We start from the raw sequence: 24,248 nt of genomic DNA on the forward strand, positions 1-24,248 counted from the left end.
TGATTTCACCCAGTAGGTATGTATGTAAATGCTTTCCATGAAACTTGTTATGTAGTAGGTACCTATTCTGCAAAAGTTCAGTAAACTGTAGAACTCAACCCAAAATCTAAAGGCCCATTGGAACTTAGTGCAAATTTCTTGGGTGGAACATTCTTTTAATTTTCATTAAAATTTCATAAACCAGTTCAGATTTATTGTGGAACAAACAGACATACAAACTAAACAAAAAATTGTTTTAGAACACAACTTTGTTCAGTTAGGTATTTCAAAGAAACATGAGTTAGCTCTTGTTTGGTTCCATTCCATGTAGCATAGATAACTCAACATGCAAGCCCATGAATTCAATACTGTGCTCAAGTTCAGTAAGGACATAATACTATTATTTTTCTATTGATTTTTGCCCTAATACTGTATTTTATAGTAGGTACCCAAATCCAAGAGATAATATTAAAATTTAAAGTACATACACAACTGAATAAGTATTTAGATCCTACAAGTAATACAATTTACTAGATAAATGTACAATTTACTTCTTGTTAGCGAGAGCAGCTTTCTCTTGCATTTCCCTTTCATGTTCTTTCCTCAATTCCTCATGCCAGTCCAGTGTAATGACTAGATTGATCTTTATTCAAAACAATATTGAAAAATCTACAATACAAATGGGACATTGGTTTTTCTTCACTACATTCTATAAATCACAGGTGCCATTCTTTTCTTTCCTTTTTACTTTCTATTTTTTATTAATACCATTATTTTTCTAATGATTTTTGCCCTAATACCTACTGTAGGTACCCAAAGCCAAGAGATACTATTAAAATTTAAAGTACATACACAACTGAATAAGTATTTAGATCCTACAAGTTATACAATTTACTAGATAAATGTACAATTTACTTCTTGTTAGCTAGAGCAGCTTTCTCTTGCATTTCCCTTTCATGTTCTTTCCTCAATTCCTCATGCCAGTCCAGTGTTCTTTTTTGCAAAGTGTTTCCTAGCTTCTGTTCTTGTTTCCCTGAATACACTGCATAGATACATCCAAAAATGACAGCGACTATTGTGTAGTTTGCCAGCTTAATCCGAGCCACATTTCTTGCATGATTATAGATATTTGTACTATGGGGGGTGACAGAGAAAGGAAAAGTTCATTTTAGTGGTTTTCAAAAGTCCCGAAAGTCATGTGTACCTATACCTTTTTATTAGTAATTTATTTTTTATTATTTATTTTTTTGGCTTTGAAACTTTATCAAATGCCACAAAAAATGGCCACCATGACAAAGGATTTAAAAATAAAAAGTCATTGGCCTTAACATCCCATTTTAAATTCCATATTTTATTATTAAAAGTAGGTATGTAAGTATCATGCCAAAAAATTACCAAAAATATTTTAGTTCAAAGTAAATTACAATAAGTAAAATTGAAATGAACTTACGGTACAAGATTAGGGATTTCTGCTTTTGACTTGTACTTTTTGGCCCATACTAAAATTAATTTATCCATGGCATTTGGAGTGAGGAAAGATTTGCCTACAAAAAAAAAAGACAAAGATTAAATAAAGTTTAAAGTGGGGAATAATTTTCCTAAAAGCTGTTGCTCTGTACATGATGATGAATTAACTCAGACTAAACTCTCACTAGGTACAGTTGGATGTTGGAACCACTTGGACAATACGAGCACTGTTTGTGCACTGATAAGCGCGATGTTATGCGAGATAACTGTTATCACTCAACTGTTAACTAGGTAGAACAGAAACGACACGAATTGTTTTGACTGCCGAATATTAGGCAATATGTTTCTCCTCACGGATGTGGTTATAAACACCACGGGAACCAAGTGTTTGGAATGTAATTAGATATGAAATAAATGCACTAATTACATTAAATCCTCCTGTCACTACTTTTGGTTAGGTTGACTAATGAATTGATTACGAATATGGAGACTGGGGAAGAGAAGGCAAGGCCAGGCAAAAATTTTCCCAATTCCCACCACACCACCATGCAAAAAAAAAAATAAAAAATGTGAATTTCAACCTTGAGAACATAGCAAGCGGAAATGGCTCGTTGTATGTGTGAAGTTAGCAATAAGGTGACTACACACTTACGGTACCGTTTGTTCGTTCAGTTTTACTTCTAGATCCCCACTTGGAAAAAAACCGTAGGAAGGAAATTAGACCACTGACCAATAAAAAAAATTAATGGAAAAGTACTGGCAAACACAAATAGGTATCATTTTGGGTATCGAAGATATTTTTCCCCCATCAAACAAAATCTTGTCTCAGGAGTGAAAGGGTCAGACGAGACGACTCATTTTGTTAAACCCTGTACCGATGTGAACCTAGCTTTCAGTACTGGGTCTGCTCGTGCGCACAAAACTTTTTGATAAGAATTTAGAAGTTGCTGGCTTCAGATTTATGAAATTCCTGATAATCCGGATTTCTCTTTCATTTTCCGGATTTCCGGTAAACCGGTAATCCCATTAATCCTTTTATCCCACCAAAGTTGACAAAGTTGAAAGTTCCCAAATTTGAATAAAAAGCCAGGAGGGAATGTTGATGAGATAACTTTTACAATAGGTATCAGTCATTTGTGTGTTTAGAGATAACAAATTTCATTGAAGTTTCTGTGTTTTCGCTATCCAAAGATTCATGACTAGAGTAATCCTCCATAGTTGATTTAAGTTTTTGAAAGAGGTCTGACCAAAATTGAAAATATGGAATGTGAAGATTTTCTACAATTTCAAGTAAGTGTAGCACTAGGATCTCCCTTCAAAAGTTTTCAGGTGGTTGATACCCTAACTAGAAACACTTGCTAGCTAGTGAGAGTGATTAAAACACATGCTAGTTTTAACATGGAGCGAGAGACAGATGAATGCCAATGGGCCTACTTGGCTAACCAAATTTCTATCTGGTTCTCCTTCATTTGACAGATGTATTACTAATATTGTTGATATTCCCTGATTGTTTTTATTCAAATTAATGGACCCGTTTTACTTCTAGGAAGCCTTGAAGAAGATGAGAGATGTGGACGACAAAATCATTTACATTCTCAACTCATCACTGCCAACACCCTCGTTCAAACCCGACACAGATCCCAGCACAGTTTGTCAGGATTTATACAAACAGGTAAAACATTTGCTACTAATCTAGATACATGCTGTCTTCATCTCCAGGTGTGACAGGGTGGGCTGAGTAACACTCTGTGTTGCTTATCACACCCATTGACTGTTCCATCTCACATGGAGATGAAGCCACCTCCAACAGACTTTGTCTGATATATAATGGGAGTGCCATTGTTGAATGGCTAATTGGGACCAAGGGTAGTTCATAAAATTGGGGTGTCATATAAAAGTTCATAAAATTGAGGTGCCATATAAAAGTTCATAAAATCGGGGTTACATTAGAAAACAGAGAAACCCTGTACCGATGTGAACCTAGCTTTCAATACTGGGTCTGCTCGTGCGCACAAAACTTTTTGATAAGAATTTAGAAGTTGCTGGCTTCAGATTTGTGAAATTCCGGATTCCGGATTTCTCCTTCATTTTCCGGATTTCCGGTAATCCCATTAATCCTTTTATCCCACCAAAGTTGACAAAGTTGAAAGTTCCCAAATTTGAATAAAAAGCCAGGAGGGAATGTTGATGAGATAACTTTTACAATAGGTATCAGTCATTTGTGTGTTTAGAGATAACAAATTTCATTGAAGTTTCTGTGTTTTCGCTATCCAAAGATTCATGACTAGAGTAATCCTCCATAGTTGATTTAAGTTTTTGAAAGAGGTCTGACCAAAATTGAAAATATGGAATGTGAAGATTTTCTACAATTTCAAGTAAGTGTAGCACTAGGATCTATCGGATCTCCCTTCAAAAGTTTTCAGGTGGTTGATACCCTAATTAGAAACACTTGCTAGCTAGTGAGAGTGATTAAAACACATGCTAGTTTTAATATGGAGCGAGAGACAGATGAATGCCAATGGGCCTACTTGGATAACCAAATTTCTATCTGGTTCTCCTTCATTTGACAGATGTATTACTAATATTGTTGATATTCCCTGATTGTTTTTATTCAAATTAATGGACCCGTTTTACTTCTAGGAAGCCTTGAAGAAGATGAGAGATGTGGATGACAAAATCATTTACATTCTCAACTCATCACTGCCAACACCCTCGTTCAAACCCGACACAGATCCCAGCACAGTTTGTCAGGATTTATACAAACAGGTAAAACATTTGCTACTAATCTAGATACATGCTGTCTTCATCTCCAGGTGTGACGGTGTGGCCAGGGTGGGCTGAGTAACACACTGTGTTGCTTATCACACCCATTGACTGTTCCATCTCACATGGAGATGAAGCCACCTCCAACAGACTTTGTCTGATATCTAATGGGAGTGCCATTGTTGAATGGCTTCTTCCTCAAGCCCTCATAAAATTCAACCAATTTACTAATTACAATTGTATTTTTTACTATTAAATTGTAGATTGTAAATAAATCAATTGAAAAAAAAAATCTAGGATGGATGCCTAAAACAGTTCTATGGAGTACCTACCTAGTAGGTTGTATTGAAAATAAATTGTAATTTTATAGAAATTCAGTAGAACCCCGATTTTATGAACTAAATGGGACCAAGGGTAGTTCATAAAATTGGGGTGCCATATAAAAGTTCATAAAATTGGGGTTACATTAGAAAACAGAGAAAACATGGCAAATTTTCAACAGTAAATACTTATTTATTGATTTTTTGTCCTTTTAGTAACATATTATATATAACTGAAAGGACAAAATATGTTCATATTGTTCACAATTTCTGTGAGTTTTAATAAAAAATTGGAAATTTTAGTTTACATTATCAGAAAAAGTCTGGTTTTTGAGTAAAAAATAAATAAAAAGCTCAGATCAGGTAACTCTCTAAAAGTTCAAGAAGCATGTAAAATGAAAATCAACAGCAAAAGTACATTTTCACCTTCATTTACATAACACATCAACAGATAGGTATAATATATTCACAGTATCTACACAAACACAAAACAATAAATAAAAGTAAAGCCTGGGGCACTGTGTTTTCTGTACACTTCTCCTTCCTGATCACTGACCTAACATAACTTAGCACACTACCAGTACTGGGTATCTATCTGGTTATATCAAGGTCGTGGTTTTCATACAAGAGATTTACAGTGTCATGAAATCAGCAAGTAGATTTTCCAACTCTTTCACAACAGTTTGTCAGGATTTATACAAACAGGTAAAACATTTGCTACTAATCTAGATACATGCTGTCTTCATCTCCAGGTGTGACGGTGTGGCCAGGGTGGGCTGAGTAACACACTGTGTTGCTTATCACACCCATTGACTGTTCTGTACACTTCTCCTTCCTGATCACTGACCTAACATAACTTAGCACACTACCAGTACTGGGTATCTATCTGGTTATATCAAGGTCGTGATTTTCATACAAGAGATCTACAGTGTCATGAAATCAGCAAGTAGATTTTCCAACTCTTTCACATGCTGCATTTTACTTCCTGTAGCAGGGGAGGCAGCTGTAGGCCTTCCTACATAAGTCATTTTCCTCTGCCCATTCACAGTTGTATTGAACCTTGGTTGCACATAAGTCCAAGCACCTTGGTTCTTATGTTCTTCTTGAACCCACTGGACTTTAGCATTTGGATATCTGAGACATTCCTTCTTCACCAAATCGAATGGGAAGGGAGAGATTTGTTCGACTCTCACCACAGCTATCTTGTCTCCCAGATTGTTATCATTTCTAGCTTTGATCAGGTCATAGTACACCTTGCCACTGCAGAACACAAGCTTCTCCACACTGTCTGCTTTCCTCTCAGAAATAGAATCATCAGGGATAACTCTGAGGAACTCGGTACCCTCAATCATGTCATCAAAGCTAGACTTGGCTTCTGGATGTCTGAGGAGGGATTTGGGTGTCATGAGAACAAGAGGTTTACGGAAAGGTAAAGCAATTTGTCTTCTCAGGATATGGAATAGATTAGCAGGGGTGGTAGTACCTACACTCACTGGAGGAAATTTATCCCTCTGGGCCCCATCCCTCAGAGTCTGGGGGACGTTAAATTTAACTGGCTAACCCAGCTAGTTAAACTCTCTATGAACTTAATTGAGTTTATCAAGGTATATCAGCCTGTAAAATAAAACATCTATTTTGAGGTTTTTGAGTAAAAAATAAATAAAAAGCTCGGATTTTCAAGTTCATATAACCAAGGTTCATAAAATTGGGGTTCTACTGTACCTACATGATCACTGAAGTTAAGCAACATTGTGCTTATTTGGTATCTGGATGGGTGTTCAACCACCTGGGGCATTTTCCTTTTTTTACCTTGTGAACTAACTGTTTCAGAACTAGGTACCCAAGGTAGGTACCTATTTTGGAGAAATTAATGATTCAAATTTAATAACAATTTACTAATATTTTTGTTGTATTTATAAATAAATAAATATGTAGCTGTATTTATAATAATTCTGCTATTGCCCAGAAGAAAAAAAAAAATATACATATATGTATCATTTATATAATATGTATTATTAAATAGCATAGCTACCTACTGAAACGGTCCTGGATGGTTAGCAGAGCCTACAATTCCAAAGAGTTTTATTTTACAAGGACTAGAAAAAATACCATTTAACGTCTTTGGATCCATGTTTAAAACAAATCAAAGATTTCATTCTACATTTTGGTTTCACAGTTATGACATGAGGTCATGAGATCAAATTGAAGCAAGCTAGGGAAGCTACAATGTTCCACATGAAATAATTTTCTTTTCATAAGTTTACCCAAAACTAGGTCAGAAATAAAAAAATAAAAAAAAATACCTTGGGATTATTGTTGTTTTTTAATTAGGAATATTAAAATGTATTTCAGTAGAACATGCCTTTAAGTTAGGTAGTTTGATTTTAGAGCTTGAGTTACCTATAGCCTGTTATGAAATATAGTATAACAAATTACCAAGGTAGTTGTATTATGAATCATAGAAAATGCAGGCAACAGGATATCTTATAACAAATGCTAATATGCTACAGTATATTTGTAACATGAGCAACCTATTGACCAATTTATTTTCAGGCAAAGGACCACTAAACAGGAGGTACAAGTTAATGAGTGTCAAGTTATTGCACTTTTTTCTTGTTGCTTTAGCTATGCCTAATGTGGTCATAACTGTTAAAACCATTTGATTATTAGAGGGTAACAAATCGAACTGTGACTGCCAAGGTCTTATCGAAAGCGAAGAGAGAAGAAAGCCAGTCGTTCGAGAACGTACATTATCCGTTCAGGATAAAATCCACCCCGAGCGGGAATCGAACTCGCGGCTTAAAGCTTACAAGGCAGACGCGCTACCAACCTAGGCTAACTACTCGTATAGGCTGGCTTAGGTACTGTAAGGAGATGGGTAGCTTATTTCCTAAAAGTAAGTTAATTAATACCACAAACAAAATAATCTCAAAATGTAAAACGTTTGTCTATTTTTTTATTAACTCAAATTTATAGTAAGTCATCACAGCACCAAATTATATACAGATAATTTTATTAACAAACAAATGAACAACTTTAGCAAAAAACGAAAAAACTAGGTTTGGATAAGTCCTTCTATGGGAACAGACAGAGTGACAGACAGACAGACGACACCGATGCGAATACAATAGTCCGTCCCTTATACCTTTTTATTACTATTGTAATAATAAAGGAAGGACGGACTAAAAAGTGAGGTAGGCCTAACGTACACGTACACATAAAAAGCAGACATTTAGACTTCCAATTTGTGTACGTAATCTTTACCATAGTAGGGTACCTATGAGCTTTTGGTATGGACATTTTTGGTTTTGGATATGACTTTACTTTATTTTGCTAGAATTGTTCATTACATTACATTACATATCTAACTCGATTAAGCCGCCATTTTCTAGTCACTTTTAAGCAACGTTTGGTTTTAAAATAACGTCTCACACGTGGTCTACCTATTCCTTTATTTCGTTAAACTAAAGTGCCAGCAAAATGGAGCTTAATAAATCTCAACACACAAATAGAAAAATATCGTCATTCTGAAATTATTGCAACAAATCAAGGTAAATTACCCATTTACGAGTGTACATATCATTAGTGTCTGAACAACTTTAGCAAAAAACGAAAAAACTAGGTTTGGATAAGTCCTTCTATGGGAACAGACAGAGTAAAGCAAGTCTTGATTCTCCTGCTCTAAATTAATAACAAATAAATAAATTAATAAAGTAAAAAAAAAAAAAAAATGGCACCTTGTGTTCCACGTACAGCTAAAAGCCCACACACACAACAAATCCTTCTAGCTCCAGACTATTCTTCCCAGTCCAAAGTTTAATAACTGATGTCTACACATGAAGAGACAAAGTATAAACTATTCTAAATTTCAAGGATATATAAAAAAAGAAAAAAACAATTTTTTCAGTACTTGTGCAGAAGTCACATCAGTGGAAGTTTGCTACCAAAGGAACTGGCACAAACGAGCAGTGACCAGTGTTATTATAGGGTTAAATACAAAAAGGAGCTTTCTTTTCCACTGTTGTGGCTTTGGCATAATTACCGTCCCCTAGGTACAGTTTTCACTACCCAATGAGTTTTGGATAGGAAAAAAGTGAGATGACAAATAATGGGAGTGAGAAGGGATGTGGTAAATTAATAGCAGAGCCAAGTGGAGAGTTGCTGAGGACAAGGCCTAGCCCAGGTTGTAATGCCCTTCGGTGAAGTAAGGTATGCATTTGCATCTTGGGAAATTTTGCTTTGAAGATGTCTTTGCCAATTATTGGTGTTTAATCTGACAGATAACTTTAATCACTTATTATTATGCATTTTGGTAACTATATCCCATGAACAAGGGCTCCATATTCAATGAATATCAGGGATACATTGGGTAATAAAGAAATATTCTATTGTTTAGGTTTTCAGATGCCCCTCAGTGGTAGGTAAAGTGGACTAATGAAAAGTTGTGTTCTACACTTGCAACACTATCTCAGTTCCAACAGCAATAATAATGATGATGAGTACTTACCAATATCTGTGTCTACTACAGGTGGTGCTTCAGGAGTAGGTTTGGGAACAACTGGTTTTCCTTCAAATCTATTTGCACTAGTATGCAACTTGGAAGATCTCAACCTTGCAAAATGTAACAGACGTCCAATCTTATTCATTTTGACAGATGATTTCTGAAGAACTCAAGTTCGTTCATTCACAAAAGAACCTTTTAAAACACACGATAAAAAGAGCTTGAAGTACTCACAAGATGTACCTTGTATCTTATCAAAGAAATGCCTAAATTTTATCAGTAGTTCTGACTTCTGATAAAATAGGTATAATGATAATCCGATTTGATTATCCGAACGAAAATAAAATTTCAAAATTTTTATTTCCCCCACTACTTACCGAGCAAATTTCGAAAAAAAAACAAACCCCCACCCCTACCACAGCCCTCCGTGTTCCCCTACTTTTCTGAAAGATGAAAGGCTCGTCCAGACTTTTTTGTTTTTTTTTTTTTTTCAAACACCCACATTTTATGCCTGTGAATCAGGGCCGTATCCAGGATTTTGTCGAGGGGGGGCAATACGGCCCTGCTGTGGATAGTGTGAATTTCATTCACAAAAGAACCTTTTAAAACACACGATAAAAAGAGCTTGAAGTACTCACAAGATGTACCTTGTATCTTATCAAAGAAATGCCTTAAATTTTATCAGTAGTTCTGTCTTCTGATAATGATAAAATGATAATCCGATTTGATTAAATTTCAAAATTTTTATTTCCCCCACTACCGAGCAATTTTTTCGAAAAAAAAACAAACCCCTACCACAGCCCTCCCTTCACACCTCACAGCCTCCTCCGTGTTCCCCTACTTTTCTGAAAGATGAAAGGCTCGTCCAGACTTTTTTGTTTTTTTTTTCTTTTTTTTTTCAAACATCCACATTTTATGCCTGTGAATCAGGGCCGTATCCAGGATTTTGTCGAGGGGGGGCAATGTGGCCTTGCTGTGGATAGTGTAAGTTTGTGACAGTGACAGATCACTGAAGTTAAGCAACATTGTGCTTATTTGGTATCTGGATGGGTGTTCAACCACCTGGGGCATTTTCCTTTTTTTACCTTGTGAGCTAACTGTTTCAGAACTAGGTACCCAAGGTAGGTACCTATTTTGGAGAAATTAATGATTCAAATTTAATAACATTTTACTAATATTTTTGTTGTATTTATAAATAAATAAATATGTAGCTGTATTTAAAAAATACATGTGTATCATTTGTATATGTATTATTAAAAAGCATAGCTACCTACTGAAACGGTCCTGGATGGTTAGCAGAGCCTACGTTTTATTTTACAAGGACTAGAAAAAATACCATTTAACATCTTTGGATCCATGTTTAAAACAAATCAAAGATTTCATTCTACATTTTGGTTTCACAGTTATGACATGAGATCAAATTGAAGCAAGCTAGGGAAGCTACAATGCTCCACATGAAATAATTTTATTTTCATAAGTTTACCCAAAACTAGGTCAGAAAAAGAAAAAAAAACCTTGGGATTATTGTTGTTTTTTAATTAGGAATATTAAAATGTATTTCAGTAGAACATGCCTTTAAATTAGGTAGTTTGATTTTAGAGCTTGAGTTACCTATAGCCTGTTATGAAATATACTAGTATAACAAATTACCAAGGTAGTTGTATTATGATATTATGAATCATAGAAAATACAGGCAACAGGATATCTTATAACAAATGCTAATATGCTACAGTATATTTGTAGAAATCCCTAATCTTGTACCGTAAGTTCATTTCAATTTTACTTATTGTAATTTACTTTGAACTAAAATATTTTTGGTAATTTTTTGGCATGATACTTACATACCTACTTTTAATAATAAAATATGGAATTTAAAATGGGATGTTAAGGCCAATGACTTTTTATTTTTAAATCCTTTGTCATGGTGGCCATTTTTTGTGGCATTTGATAAAGTTTCAAAGCCAAAAAAATAAATAATAAAAAATAAATTACTAATAAAAAGGTATAGGTACACATGACTTTCGGGACTTTTGAAAACCACTAAAATGAACTTTTCCTTTCTCTGTCACCCCCCATAGTACAAATATCTATAATCATGCAAGAAATGTGGCTCGGATTAAGCTGGCAAACTACACAATAGTCGCTGTCATTTTTGGATGTATCTATGCAGTGTATTCAGGGAAACAAGAACAGAAGCTAGGAAACACTTTGCAAAAAAGAACACTGGACTGGCATGAGGAATTGAGGAAAGAACATGAAAGGGAAATGCAAGAGAAAGCTGCTCTAGCTAACAAGAAGTAAATTGTACATTTATCTAGTAAATTGTATAACTTGTAGGATCTAAATACTTATTCAGTTGTGTATGTACTTTAAATTTTAATAGTATCTCTTGGATTTGGGTACCTACTATAAAATACAGTATTAGGGCAAAAATCAATAGAAAAATAATAAGTACATAGTATTAATAAAAAAAGGAAAGTTACATTTTCCCCCCTAGTTAAACTAGTGCCACATCATTAGTGTGATAAGGATGATACTGATGAGTGAGTACCTACCTACCCTGATGACAACCACATCTTCATCATGAAAACTGCCTTGACTGTTCTTGTGGAAAACTCTGCTCCTCTATCTGGGTAATATAATGATGCAGTGATCAGTTAGGAAGTACTTTACAGGGTATCCAATGTTGAAACATGTAGTGCCTATTTGAAGACTTCTGTTTTGCCATTCTTCAAAGTAAAAAATAATCCATACCATTTTTAAAAAGAGTTACTGCGAGTAAAACACAAGCCATGGAGGATTCTATTTCCCTGCCTGTTTTTCCTGTTGTAGCAAGTGTTGTGTTTGCATTCATTTCTTATGTGTCAACATACACACTGATACCTCAGGACAACTACATGCAAGAGTCCCAGCACCCTCCACCTCAGAAGCCGTCGCAGAAACACGCCAACCGTAAACCCAAACGTCCCCTATCGGCCCCCAAACTAGGGGAACTACGCCAAAACAGCTCCCTCTCCAATAGTAGTGCCCTGTCCGGGAGTCAGGCGAACTCACCCGAAGAGGACACCAACCACATCTTCATCATGAAAACTGCCTTGACTGTTCTTGTGGAAAACTCTGCTCCTCTATCTGGGTAATATAATGATGCAGTGATCAATTAGGAAGTACTTTACAGGGTATCCAATGTTGAAACATGTAGTGCCTATTTGAAGACTTCTGTTTTGCCATTCTTCAAAGTAAAAAATAATCCATACCATTTTTAAAAAGAGTTACTGCAAGTAAAACACAAGCCATGGAGGAATCTATTTCCCTGCCTGTTTTTCCTGTTGTAGCAAGTGTTGTGTTTGCATTCATTTCTTATGTGTCAACATACACACTGATACCTCAGCTAAAGGATATGTTTCTGAAAGCAAATCTCTGTGGGATTGATTTGAACAAGAAGACCAAAGTGAAAATTCCTGAAGCTCTGGGTGTGGTGTGTGGCTGTACGTTCCTCATGAATGTACTCATCTTCTTACCACTACCGTTTGGAAACTATCTTACAACAAGAGCAAACTTCCCTTATAAAGATCTGATTGAAATGCTGGCAGCATTGCTCTCTGTTTGCTGTATGTTGCTTCTTGGATTCACCCATACACACTGATACCTCAGCTAAAGGATATGTTTCTGAAAGCAAATCTCTGTGGGATTGATTTGAACAAGAAGACCAAAGTGAAAATACCTGAAGCTCTGGGTGTAGCAAATCTCTGTGGGATTGATTTGAACAAGAAGACCAAAGTGAAAATTCCTGAAGCTCTGGGTGTGGTGTGTGGCTGTACGTTCCTCATGAATGTACTCATCTTCTTACCACTACCGTTTGGAAACTATCTTACAACAAGAGCAAACTTCCCTTATAAAGATCTGATTGAAATGCTGGCAGCATTGCTCTCTGTTTGCTGTATGTTGCTTCTTGGATTCACTGCACCTGTGTTTTATAGAATGTAGTGAAGAAAAACCAATGTCCCATTTGTATTGTAGATTTTTCAATATTGTTTTGAATAAAGATCAATCTAGTCATTTGTGTTCCCATGTACCTTTCTCTTATTACAAATGAATTCATGTGCAAAAAATGGTCTTTATTCTATCTATACCTAAACTAAAAAATAATAACAATAATAATAAAAGTTGGCCAGATAAGATTTTCAGGGGTTGTGCCACCTTATTTTTTTTTCAATGGGATTTCAACCAGCTCAGCTCAACAGTTCTCACAGAGCTGAGTGCTCCCAAAGATTAGCCATGTGTTTTATCTAGATACTTACCAACAAGTAAGATTGATTGTTGTACATTTTCTGAGTTCTTACCCTTCTTTTCTTTTATGCCCACATACATTTCTTTTTTTGCCATCTTGTGAAAAGTTGTGATCTACTATTGTTGCCAGGTTTAGGTGTTTTTTTTTTTTTGTATTGTATTTATTAAAGTGTTCTAACATAGGTGTTATTAACTTTTAAAAATCAAGATCTGGACCCTAGTGCAGATATAGTTATTCATTTGCACCAATACCAGTATTTTTGTGCCTGAAAGTAAAGTTTAAAACACAATTGAAACTTTCTTTTATTTTTTGCATCTGTCAATCTTCTTCATTTCTGTAATAGTAGAGTAAAAGGATTTTATGGTGTCATAATAAAAAAAGATGTTTATTTATTTTCTATAAAACCCCATTCTATTGCTTTTATTTTAATATAAAAACAAACATAAAAATAACATTTAACAACACAGGAATTTTACATGGTTTATTTCAACTTGAGATCTCAATTTGTTTTTGTTTAGATATTTTGGTTAATCATGTAGTTTTTTTTTTTTTGAAATAATATGATTTGACCCAGTAGGTATGTACCTATGTAAATGCTTTCCATGAAACTTGTTATGTAGTACCTATTCTGCAAAAGTTCAGTAAACTGTAGAACTCAACCCAAAATCTAAAGGACCAATGGAACTTGGTGCAAATTTCTTGGGTGGAACATTCTTTTAATTTTCATTAAAATTTTATAAACCATTTTAGATTTATTGTGGAACAAACAGACATACAAACTAAACAAAAAATTGTTTTAGAACACAACTTTGTTCAGTATTTCAAAGAAACATGAGTTAGCCCTTGTTTGGTTCCATTCCATGTAGCATAGATAACTCAACATGCAAGCCCATGAATTCAATACTGTGCTCAAGTTCAGTCTATAAATTCTCTAGAGAAACAATCACCCATGCCACTATAGAACATTTGTACTTGGTTTATAAAAATTTCTGCATCGTTCATGGAACACTTTGAATGTACGTTCTTTCAAAACTTCCTCCACATTGACTTCTGTTTTTAACCACATCCGTGAGGAGAAACATATTGCCTAATATTCGGCAGTCAAAACAATTCGTGTCGTTTCTGTTCTACCTAGTTAACAGTTGGGTGATAACAGTTATCTCGCATAACATCGCGCTTATCAGTGCACAAACAGTGCTCGTATTGTCCAAGTGGTTTCAACATCCAACTGTACCTAGTGAGAGTTTAGTCTGAGTTAATTCATCATCATGTACAGAGCAACAGCTTTTAGGAAAATTATTCCCCAGCTGTCATCGTCTCCTACTCACAGTGCAAGTAACAAGGTGAAATCCAAGTTATGTGTTGTCAGTAGTAGACAGCAGTCCAGTGTACCAGCTGCTGAACCATTCCTCAATGGCGCCTCCGCTAATTATGTTGAGGAAATGTATCGCTCCTGGCAAGAGGACCCCAAGAGTGTACATGCTTCATGGGATGCATTCTTCCGCAGCAGTTCTGCCGGGGCTTTACCAGGTCAGGCTTACCAACCTCTTCTGTTTTGAGCATACGTAACTGAAAAGAAGAGGATTTAATGATATTAAATTGAGCATTGACTTTCATGTCCAGGTATTTATACTTTTTTTTTATTTTTTCACTACCAAAATGTGGAAGAATTCTGGTTAAACTGGGTCATTGAACTCTAAAACCTGGCATTTTCCCTACCTGTTGTGAAAGTCTCATGAAAAAATTTGTTCAACTTAAAACTTACCTTGGTCTGTTCCTTTTTAAGTTTCTTGAGTACATCAAGGTCATTTTCATCATTCTCATATTTGGATTTCAATACGGCAAGAGGACCCCAAGAGTGTACATGCTTCATGGGATGCATTCTTCCGCAGCAGTTCTGCCGGGGCTTTACCAGGTCAGGCTTACCAGCCACCTCCAACATTGGCTCCTCCTTCAGGTAATCAAGTTCCAATATCAAGTCTAGCTCCATTTGTAGGTGGAGCCAGCTCTCATTTCAATGAACCATTGAGTGAGAAAATAATAGATGATCATTTGGCTGTTCAAGCATTGATCCGTTCCTATCAGATAAGAGGACATCACATTGCCCAGTTAGATCCTCTTGGTATTCAGGCAGCTGATTTGGATGATAAACATCCCCAGGAACTGATTTTCCATAACTTCTGGCCAAGTAGTATTTCTTATGCTCAACAACTTCAACACAAAGTTGCTGACATGATGCAAAAAGAAACTGACATGGAAAAGGTTTTCAAACTCCCTTCTACAACATTCATTGGAGGCAAAGAAAAAGCTCTCCCTCTGAGAGAAATTATTAAAAGATTAGAGGATACATACTGTCGTAGCATAGGAGCAGAGTTTATGTTTATCAATTCTCTGGAACAATGCAACTGGATTAGACAGAAATTAGAGACTCCAGGTATTATGAACATGAGTGAGGATCAGAAGAGATTGATATTGGCTAGATTGACAAGAGCTACAGGATTTGAAGCATTCTTAGCTAGAAAATGGTCCAGTGAAAAAAGATTTGGTCTTGAAGGGGCTGAAATTTTGATTCCTGCAATGAAACAAGTGATTGATAAATCTACTGAGCTAGGAGTGGAGTCTGTTGTGATGGGAATGCCTCATAGAGGTAGACTGAATGTATTAGCCAATGTATGTAGAAAACCTTTGGAACAAATCTTCACTCAGTTTGCAGCTCTCGAGGCTGCTGATGATGGCTCAGGTGATGTCAAATATCATTTGGGTACATACATTGAAAGATTAAACAGAGTGACCAACAAAAATATCCGCCTGGCTGTGGTTGCCAATCCATCTCACTTGGAAGCTGTTGATCCTGTTGTTCAAGGGAAGACAAGGGCTGAACAGTTCTACAGAGGTGATGGTGAAGGCAAGAAAGTCATGTCCATTCTGTTACATGGAGATGCTGCATTCTGTGGACAAGGTGTTGTGTTTGAAACATTCCACTTGTCTGATCTACCCGACTATACAACCCATGGAACCATTCACATTGTTGTCAACAATCAGATTGGATTTACTACTGACCCTAGATTCTCACGCTCTTCATCATATTGTACAGATGTTGCTAGAGTGGTCAATGCACCCATCTTCCATGTGAACTCTGATGATCCAGAAGCTGTGATTCATGTTTGTAATCTAGCTGCTGAGTGGAGGAACACATTCCACAAGGATGTAGTCATTGATATTGTATCCTACAGAAGAAATGGACACAATGAAATAGATGAGCCGATGTTTACACAACCTCTCATGTATAAAATTATCAAGAAAACACCTCCAGCACTTGACAAGTATGCAAACAAACTTATTGAAGAGAAAGTTGTCACTGAGGAGCAAGTTAAAGATGTCAAAGAGAAGTATGATAAAATTTGTGAAGAAGCCTATGTAAATGCAAGAAAAGAAACTCATATTAAATACAAGGACTGGCTTGATTCTCCCTGGTCTGGATTCTTTGAAGGGAAAGATCCTCTGAAAGTATCCACAACTGGAATCAATGAAAACACATTGGTTCATATTGGAAAGCGTTTCTCTTCCCCACCTCCTAATGCTACTGAGTTTGTTATTCACAAAGGTATTGAGAGAATTTTGAAAGCCAGATTACAGATGGTGGAATCTAGAACTGTGGATTGGGCACTTGGTGAAGCCATGGCCTTTGGTTCTCTGCTCAAGGAAGGTATCCATGTTAGATTAAGTGGTCAAGATGTTGAGAGAGGAACTTTCTCACACAGACATCATGTTCTTCATCATCAAACTGTGGACAAAGCAACCTACAGACCTTTGAACAATCTCTATCCTGACCAAGCGCCCTATACAGTATGTAACAGTTCTCTGTCAGAGTTTGGCGTGCTTGGCTTTGAGCTAGGCTTCTCCATGACTAACCCAAACACTTTGGTATGCTGGGAGGCTCAGTTTGGTGACTTTAACAACACAGCTCAGTGTATTATTGATCAGTTCATTAGCTCAGGACAAGCCAAGTGGGTACGTCAGTCTGGTCTGGTAATGTTGTTACCTCATGGTTTGGAAGGTATGGGACCAGAACACTCTTCTGCTAGATTAGAGAGATTCCTGCAAATGTCTGATGATGAACCTATTAGAGTTATACTCGTATTAGTACCTATAGGTTACAGGTACTTGTACCTATTAGTACCTCTGATGATGATCCCGAGTATTTCCCTCCTGAGAGTGCAGAGTTTGCTGTCAGACAGCTTCATGATATCAACTGGATTATTGCAAACTGCACCACCCCTGCTAATCTATTCCATATTCTGAGAAGACAAATTGCTTTACCTTTCCGTAAACCTCTTGTTCTCATGACACCCAAATCCCTGCTCAGACATCCAGAAGCCAAGTCTAGCTTTGATGACATGATTGAGGGTACCGAGTTCCTCAGAGTTATCCCTGATGATTCTATTTCTGAGAGGAAAGCAGACAGTGTGGAGAAGCTTGTGTTCTGCAGTGGCAAGGTGTACTATGACCTGATCAAAGCTAGAAATGATAACAATCTGGGAGACAAGATAGCTGTGGTGAGAGTCGAACAAATCTCTCCCTTCCCATTCGATCTGGTGAAGAAGGAATGTCTCAGATATCCGATAAAATCCGCCCCGGGCGGGAATCGAACCCGCGGCCTAGCGCTTACAAGGCAGACGCACTGCCAACTAAGCTAACTAGGCTGGCAAAATAACCTTTGTTATCGACCCTAGGTTTATTAATCGAATCTTCTTTTCGATTTCCAGATAATATGACGTCGTAGACTTCAACTCCTGAGCGTACCAAAGCCATTCCACTGTGAAGACATTCCAGAGTTCCTACCCAACCTAGGCAGTTCAAATACCTCCATCTGTAGTTCTGACTTAAGGACCAAAGTCATCCCACCTGCTCGAGAGATTCCGAGCTACTTACATCGTTCTAGCGGCTTCCGCCTACTGTTCTAGTCACCCATACAGCTCCCACCTACGCTACGGATTAAAGTGCCCTTAAACAGTCAGTTATCTGAGCGCACGGTAGTGCTTTTCGATTTCCAGATAATATGACGTCGTAGACTTCAACTCCTGAGCGTACCAAAGCCATTCCACTGTGAAGACATTCCAGAGTTCCTGCCCAACCTAGGTAGTTCAAATACCTCCATCTGTAGTTCTGACTTAAGGACCAAAGTCATCCCACCTGCTCTAGAGATTCCGAGCTACTTCCATCGTTCTAGCGGCTTCCGCCTACTGTTCTAGTCACCCATACAGCTCCCACCTACGCTACGGACCAAAGTGCCCTTAAACAGTCAGTTATCTGAGCGCACGGTAGTGTGCTAGGTCAAGTTCCAGCAAGCACTATACCTAGTGTATCTTTACACGAATCCATTCACCCGGATTTTCCTATCCATATTGCACCAGCCCCTTGACCTACATAGTTTTATCCCACTTCTCTCTCCACTAACCTAGTCTATGAGGTTGGTAGGTTAGGTACTTGCCAAGTGCTTACCGAGTCTACCTGCTATGAATGTATTGTTTTCTTGTTTTTAAACGTACCTATACCCTCTGTTTTGAGCATACGTAACTGAAAAGAAGAGGATTTAATGATATTAAATTGAGCATTGACTTTCATGTCCAGGTATTTATACTTATTTTTATTTTTTCACTACCAAGATGTGGAAGAACTCTGGTTAAACTGGGTCATTGAACTCTGAAACCTGGCATTTTTCCTGCCTGTTGTGAAAGTCTCATGAAAAAAATTTGTTCAACTACTTTCATGTCCAGGTATTTATACTTATTTTTATTTTTTCACTACCAAGATGTGGAAGAACTCTGGTTAAACTGGGTCATTGAACTCTAAAACCTGCCATTTTTCCTACCTGTTGTGAAAGTCTCATGAAAAAATTTGTTCAACATGAAACTTACCTTAGTCTGTTCCTTTTTAAGTTTCTTGAGTACATCAAGGTCATTTTCATCATTCTCATATTTGGATTTCAATACTCGAATGTTTTCAGCAGCACCATGAATGCATTTGCCTATTTGACTTGACCTGGTGCTGTAATTTGAGTCAAGCTGTAAACAAAATAGATGTTTTATTTTACAGGCTGATAGTTAAATTTAACGTCCCCTGACTCTGAGGGATGGGGCCCAGAGGGATAAATTTCCTCCAGTGAGTGTAGGTACAGTAGAACCCCAATTTTATGAACCTTGGTTATATGAACTTGAAAATCCGAGCTTTTTATTTATTTTTTACTAAAAAGTCTCTGATGATGTAAACAAAAATTTACATTTTTTTTTTTTATTATTATTAAAACTCTCACAGAAATTGTGAACAATAATGCTAATATATATGAACATATTTTGTCCTTTTAGTTATATATAATATGATACTAAAAGGACAAAAAATCAATAAATAAGTATTTACTGTTGAAAATTTGATATGTTTTCTCTGTTTTCTAATGTAACATTCAATTTTATGAACTTTTATATGGCACCCCAATTTTATGAACTACCCTTGGTCCCATTTAGTTCATAAAATCAGGGTTCTACTGTATTTCTATAAAATTACAATTTATTTTCAATACAACCTACTAAGTAGGTACTCCATAGAACTGTTTTAGGAATCCATCCTAGATTATTATTATTTTTTTTTGCAATTGATTTATTTACAATCTACAATTTAATAGTAAAAAATACAATTATTGTAATTAGTAAATTGGTTAATTTTTATGAGGGCTTGAGGAAGAAGCCATTCAACAATGGCACTCCCATTAGATATCAGACAAAGTCTGTTGGAGGTGGCTTCATCTCCATGTGAGATGGGTGTGATAAGCAACACAGTGTGTTACTCAGCTCAATACAACTGTGAATGGGCAGAGGAAAATGACTTATGTAGGAAGGCCTACAGCTGCCTCCCCTGCTACAGGAAGTAAAATGCAACACGTGAAAGAGTTGGAAAATCTACTTGCTGATTTCATGACACTGTAGATCTCTTGTATGAAAACCACGACCTTGATATAACCAGATAGATACCCAGTACTGGTAGTGTGCTAAGCTAAGTTATGTTAGGTCAGTGATCAGGAAGGAGAAGTGTACAGAAAACACAGTGCCCCAGGCTGTACTTTTATTTATTGTTTTGTGTTTGTGTAGATATTGTGAATATATTATATCCGTTGATGTGTTATGTAAATGAAGGTGAAAATGTACTTTTGCTGTTGATTTTCATTTTACATGCTTCTTGAACTTTTAGAGAGTTACCTTTGACCTACTGGGTTGTTATTAGTGAACCTAAAAGATATTGATTTCTCTTCTTTCTTCTTATTTGAAACATATGGCGATGTGAAATGAAAAACAACATGCACGTTTGCTAAAAGCAATTTATTTATTTATTTTTAGCGAAATCCCCTCTAAGGATGAGCTCCTATTTCATTTATTTTACTGTCATTGAGTTTGTGCTATTTCAAATTTTCTTTTCGTTTTTGCATTTTTTAGTTTTTACATGCTTCTTGAACTTTTAGAGAGTTACCTTTGACCTACTGGGTTGTTATTAGTGAACCTAAAAGATATTGATTTCTCTTCTTCCTTCTTATTTGAAACATATGGCGATGTGAAATGAAAAAACAACATGCACGTTTGCTAAAAGCAATTTATTTATTTATTTTTAGCGAAATTCCCTCTAAGGATGAGCTCCTATTTCATTTATTTTACTGTCATTGAGTTTGTGCTATTTCAAATTTTCTTTTTGTTTTTGCATTTTTAGTTTTTATTATGATAGCCGACAGACAAATATAATTGCAACTGATTTTTTTTTTTTATATCTCAAGTAGGGAAAAAGATATTTTTCTTTCAATCTCGTTTGAACATTTGAACGTTCAAATTTGAATTTAAAAACAAGTAGGTACCTAGTTCATAGGTAATTTTTTCCCAAAGAATAAAACTGTAACTTGGTCGGATTAGGTAAAGTGTAAAAATAACTTATCCCAGTGATAATGTTTTGTTTTATGCCTCCAAAAGAGTCGGGAATACAATTTTGCGCTAGAATTTAGGGCGAAACTTTCGCGATTATTTTTTGAAGAAAGAGACCGACTCTTTGTAATGTAAGTACCATATAATTGCAACTGATTTTTTTTTTTTTTTTTTTATCTCAAGTAGGGAAAAAGATATTTTTCTTTCAATCTCGTTTGAACATTTGAATGTTCAAATTTGAATTTAAAAACAAGTAGGTACCTAGTTCATAGGTAATTTTTTCCCAAAGAATAAAACTGTATCTTGGTCGGATTAGGTAGGTAAAGTGTAAAAATAACTTATCCCAGTGATAATGTTTTGTTTTATGCCTCCAAGAGACTCGGGTATACAATTTTGCTCTAGAATTTAGGGCGAAACTTTCGCGATTATTTTTTGACGAAAAAAGAGGCCGACTCTTTTCTCCACGTACCATTCCTCCACTGATTTTAAATTGCACTGACTCATTGGATTAAATGATTGTACATTGTCATTAGCCAAAGTGTAACCTCTTTTTGTTTTCATCAATATTGTTCATCAGAATGATCAGTCATTCCGATGAATTGACTTCCCAACCTGACGATGTTTTACCAAACTTCATGTTAAAGTGGGTGTGGTTGTAACTGATAAATCCAGACAATATGAGCTCGTTAATTCCTTCCCTTGTGCCATTAGGTGATATATGGAGGTTACTGATTTGTCAGAATTTCATTTATTTGAATATTTGTGATTGTTATTTTTGGCATTTCGGCAGATTTGATGATTTCGCGCTTGCAATGCGATTCAATATTATTTTTCTCTTTTATCTCCTTTTCTTTTATTTAAATTCTTATACCTATTTAAATGACGAGCTCTCTCTGATGATTGATGTAATATTATTTATCATGGAAAGACCAATTTCTTGCTATTAATTAATATTGTAAATGTAAGATATTTTTTTTTTTTCTTCTGGAAGTACCATACCTTTAATGATCAAATGAACTCCAAGTTTTAGATGTTTACATCTGAGCTAAAGGCTAAAGTTACAATTAGATTTTTTTTATTGTTTAAATATATTTTTTTTTTTTTTTGGGCCGGCTTTTTTTTTTTTTTTTTTTTTTTTTTTTTTTTTTTTTTTTTTTAACAAATTCACGGATAAAATATCCATTTTATTACATTAGACACAATTACATTTATTACATTAGACATTTTTCAATTTTATTTTCCATTTAACTTCTCATTCCTTCTGTCCTAAGAAATTCTGTCTTTAAATTCCATTATTGATTAAAATCTTTGGTTAAACTTACCATAACTTTATACTTCCCAATCAATACCTTGGTTACCTAGTTTATTCAACTTACTTTTAAGTAGGTATAGCACCCATCAATACCTACCTAATTAATCAACCTATTTATATGTAGATATATACCTAGTACATATCTACATAATATAATCATACCTATTAAGAAGAATGCTTTTATTAATTTTACTTATTTTCATTAGGGTTTAGTAGACTCTCGAAGTTTGAAGTCCAACTATTTCAACAGTTTTTTTTATTTATTTATTCGTAATATGATGAAAAATCTAGTTTCTAGAATTGGAAAATTGATATGGGCAGCTAAATAATGTGGTCGTATTTTATTGTCTAGTTACCTTTACATGCACAATATTACAATTATCACTTGGTAGATAAATAGGTAAGGCACATATTTATTAAATATTTGTGTTTATTTTCATTAGATAACAACAAATTCATTAATTAGTCAATATAATCATGTCCATATGATTTTCATGATCGATACGAGAACAGGTAACCAGTTTTTAATTTATTAGCTTTGTTTAATTTTTAGCATAATTATTGATATAAAAAACCAACCATAACGAAATTATGACCGAGGCTCCATTCAGAGATGAAACTAAAATTAACTTTTAATCTTGGATTAAGCAAGATTGGTTTAAAAATTGAAATCAATCAGATTGCTTAATCCACGATTTAAAGTTAATCATAGTTTATCTAATCTCTGAGAGTTGCCTAGGCTATTAGTAAATTCTCTCTATTTTGGCTTTTTGTAGGAGGTACCTTTTAAAGGTACTTTAATTTTAGTTGTATTTGTATAGATCAAGCTTTCGTTTTTAACTTAACATTAACAAATCTACCATTAGACATAATTTATTTATTTTTTAACTTCTGTTCTCTGTTTAACAGAAGTCTGCACCAAATTATTTATTATTCACGAAATAAAAACGAGGTAAAAGAGTTGTAAATTTCACCACAGATAAAATCGGTTTTCCTCGTGTTTTGTCTTCCTCATTTGTAATAGGCTTACAGGTACATATGTATTTGATTCCTTAACTCCAAGCAGGGAACAGTTGAAAAAAGAAGAAGAGATGATACAAATAATAAAATGAAAGTGGAAAGAAAAAAGAGATAGGCAGGCAGATGGACAAACGAAAAAATATATCGAATTTTAGGTCAAGGTAATGAAGTTATGCATTGGGGGTTAAAGAGGCGCACAATTTCCAATATGATGTATAGTTGTGTAGGTATATCTGGGCATAACACGTTTGTGGCGAGATATATTATTCATACTTTCAATGAGTCAGCCTAGTTTGGAAAGTAGCGCGCCTGCCCTGTAAGCGCTACGTCTGGGGTTCGATTTCCGCCCTGGGAGGACTTTATCCCAAACAGATACGGTTCGTTCTCGGAACAGCTGGCTTTCTCCAATCTTGTCCTCTCTTCGATTTCGGCACGATCGACGAGGTGAATATAATATTTTGTCGAGGCAGTGTACGGTTTCAGTCGACATTGATCGCCAGCGTCGGACTATGTGTCGACACAGCTCCCTCTATTAAAAAATATTATTCATACTTTCAATGAGTCAGCCTAGTTTGGAAAGTAGCGCGCCTGCCCTGTAAGCGCTACGTCTGGGGTTCGATTTCCGCCTTGGGCGGACTTT

At 35.6% G+C, this 24,248-nt stretch overlaps 6 protein-coding genes across 8 annotated transcripts; 4 read left to right on the forward strand and 2 right to left on the reverse strand.

Moving 5' to 3' along the window:
• Positions 1-661: 661 nt before the first annotated feature.
• LOC103513213 (UPF0389 protein CG9231) lies at positions 662-9,789 on the reverse strand. 2 transcript variants are annotated; one of them, XM_008478026.3, is made up of 4 exons: positions 9,630-9,789; positions 9,037-9,225; positions 1,430-1,523; positions 662-1,113 (listed from the first exon to the last, which is right to left on the reverse strand). In XM_008478026.3, exons 2-4 carry the CDS (start codon positions 9,173-9,175, stop codon positions 891-893), a joined length of 456 nt encoding a protein of 151 aa, XP_008476248.1. In that variant the 5' UTR covers positions 9,176-9,225; positions 9,630-9,789; the 3' UTR covers positions 662-890. The 2 variants fall into 2 exon arrangements, with proteins under 2 accessions (XP_008476248.1, XP_026682279.1); XM_026826478.1 differs by lacking the exon at positions 9,630-9,789 and having other exon boundaries at positions 9,037-9,358.
• LOC113469063 (coiled-coil domain-containing protein 58-like) lies at positions 2,375-3,395 on the forward strand. Its single transcript, XM_026826480.1, has 2 exons — positions 2,375-2,736; positions 2,993-3,395. Exons 1-2 carry the CDS (start codon positions 2,707-2,709, stop codon positions 3,140-3,142), a joined length of 180 nt encoding a protein of 59 aa, XP_026682281.1. The 5' UTR covers positions 2,375-2,706; the 3' UTR covers positions 3,143-3,395.
• LOC113469062 (coiled-coil domain-containing protein 58-like) lies at positions 3,542-4,251 on the forward strand. Its single transcript, XM_026826479.1, has 2 exons — positions 3,542-3,821; positions 4,087-4,251. The coding sequence occupies exons 1-2, from the start codon at positions 3,792-3,794 to the stop codon at positions 4,234-4,236; spliced, it is 180 nt and encodes a 59-aa protein (XP_026682280.1). The 5' UTR covers positions 3,542-3,791; the 3' UTR covers positions 4,237-4,251.
• On the reverse strand, positions 4,949-6,002 carry LOC103513212 (2-oxoglutarate dehydrogenase-like, mitochondrial). 2 transcript variants are annotated; one of them, XM_026826477.1, is made up of 2 exons: positions 5,419-6,002; positions 4,949-5,127 (listed from the first exon to the last, which is right to left on the reverse strand). In XM_026826477.1, the coding sequence occupies exon 1, from the start codon at positions 5,933-5,935 to the stop codon at positions 5,453-5,455; it is 483 nt and encodes a 160-aa protein (XP_026682278.1). In that variant the 5' UTR covers positions 5,936-6,002; the 3' UTR covers positions 4,949-5,127; positions 5,419-5,452. The 2 variants fall into 2 exon arrangements, with proteins under 2 accessions (XP_026682278.1, XP_008476247.1); XM_008478025.2 differs by having other exon boundaries at positions 4,955-5,190; positions 5,482-6,002.
• Positions 9,790-10,745: 956 nt separating the features above from the next.
• On the forward strand, positions 10,746-11,509 carry LOC103513216 (UPF0389 protein CG9231-like). The gene is made up of 2 exons (XM_008478030.3): positions 10,746-10,792; positions 11,109-11,509. The coding sequence occupies exons 1-2, from the start codon at positions 10,746-10,748 to the stop codon at positions 11,329-11,331; spliced, it is 270 nt and encodes an 89-aa protein (XP_008476252.1). The 3' UTR covers positions 11,332-11,509.
• Positions 11,510-14,381: 2,872 nt separating this feature from the next.
• LOC103513217 (2-oxoglutarate dehydrogenase, mitochondrial) lies at positions 14,382-20,669 on the forward strand. The gene is made up of 4 exons (XM_026826475.1): positions 14,382-14,824; positions 15,234-17,425; positions 17,500-17,949; positions 20,164-20,669. Exons 1-4 carry the CDS (start codon positions 14,587-14,589, stop codon positions 20,296-20,298), a joined length of 3,015 nt encoding a protein of 1,004 aa, XP_026682276.1. The 5' UTR covers positions 14,382-14,586; the 3' UTR covers positions 20,299-20,669.
• The last annotated feature ends 3,579 nt before the right edge of the window (positions 20,670-24,248 follow it).

This window comes from Diaphorina citri, unplaced genomic scaffold, assembly GCF_000475195.1.
Source record: "Diaphorina citri unplaced genomic scaffold, Diaci psyllid genome assembly version 1.1 scaffold941, whole genome shotgun sequence".
NCBI classification, from domain to species: Eukaryota; Metazoa; Arthropoda; class Insecta; order Hemiptera; family Psyllidae; genus Diaphorina; species Diaphorina citri.

Coding starts and splice junctions, on each gene's coding strand:
- LOC113469063 (XM_026826480.1), top strand. CDS start 2,707: ATGGAATGTGAAGATTTTCTACAATTTCAA. Junction 2,737..2,992: donor AAGATTTTCTACAATTTCAA/GTAAGTGTAGCA, acceptor TTTTACTTCTAG/GAAGCCTTGAAGAAGATGAG.
- LOC113469062 (XM_026826479.1), top strand. CDS start 3,792: ATGGAATGTGAAGATTTTCTACAATTTCAA. Junction 3,822..4,086: donor AAGATTTTCTACAATTTCAA/GTAAGTGTAGCA, acceptor TTTTACTTCTAG/GAAGCCTTGAAGAAGATGAG.
- LOC103513212 (XM_026826477.1), bottom strand. CDS start 5,935: ATGACACCCAAATCCCTCCTCAGACATCCAGAAGCCAAGTCTAGCTTT.
- LOC103513213 (XM_008478026.3), bottom strand. CDS start 9,175: ATGAATAAGATTGGACGTCTGTTACATTTTGCAAGGTTGAGATCTTCC. Junction 1,524..9,036: donor TGTAGTAGACACAGATATTG/GTAAGTACTCAT, acceptor TTTTTTTTGTAG/GCAAATCTTTCCTCACTCCA. Junction 1,114..1,429: donor GAAATCCCTAATCTTGTACC/GTAAGTTCATTT, acceptor CACCCCCCATAG/TACAAATATCTATAATCATG.
- LOC103513216 (XM_008478030.3), top strand. CDS start 10,746: ATGCTAATATGCTACAGTATATTTGTAGAAATCCCTAATCTTGTACC. Junction 10,793..11,108: donor GAAATCCCTAATCTTGTACC/GTAAGTTCATTT, acceptor CACCCCCCATAG/TACAAATATCTATAATCATG.
- LOC103513217 (XM_026826475.1), top strand. CDS start 14,587: ATGTACAGAGCAACAGCTTTTAGGAAAATTATTCCCCAGCTGTCATCG. Junction 17,426..17,499: donor TAGAGAGATTCCTGCAAATG/TCTGATGATGAA, acceptor CCTATTAGTACC/TCTGATGATGATCCCGAGTA. Junction 17,950..20,163: donor TCAGATATCCGATAAAATCC/GCCCCGGGCGGG, acceptor TGTGTTACTCAG/CTCAATACAACTGTGAATGG.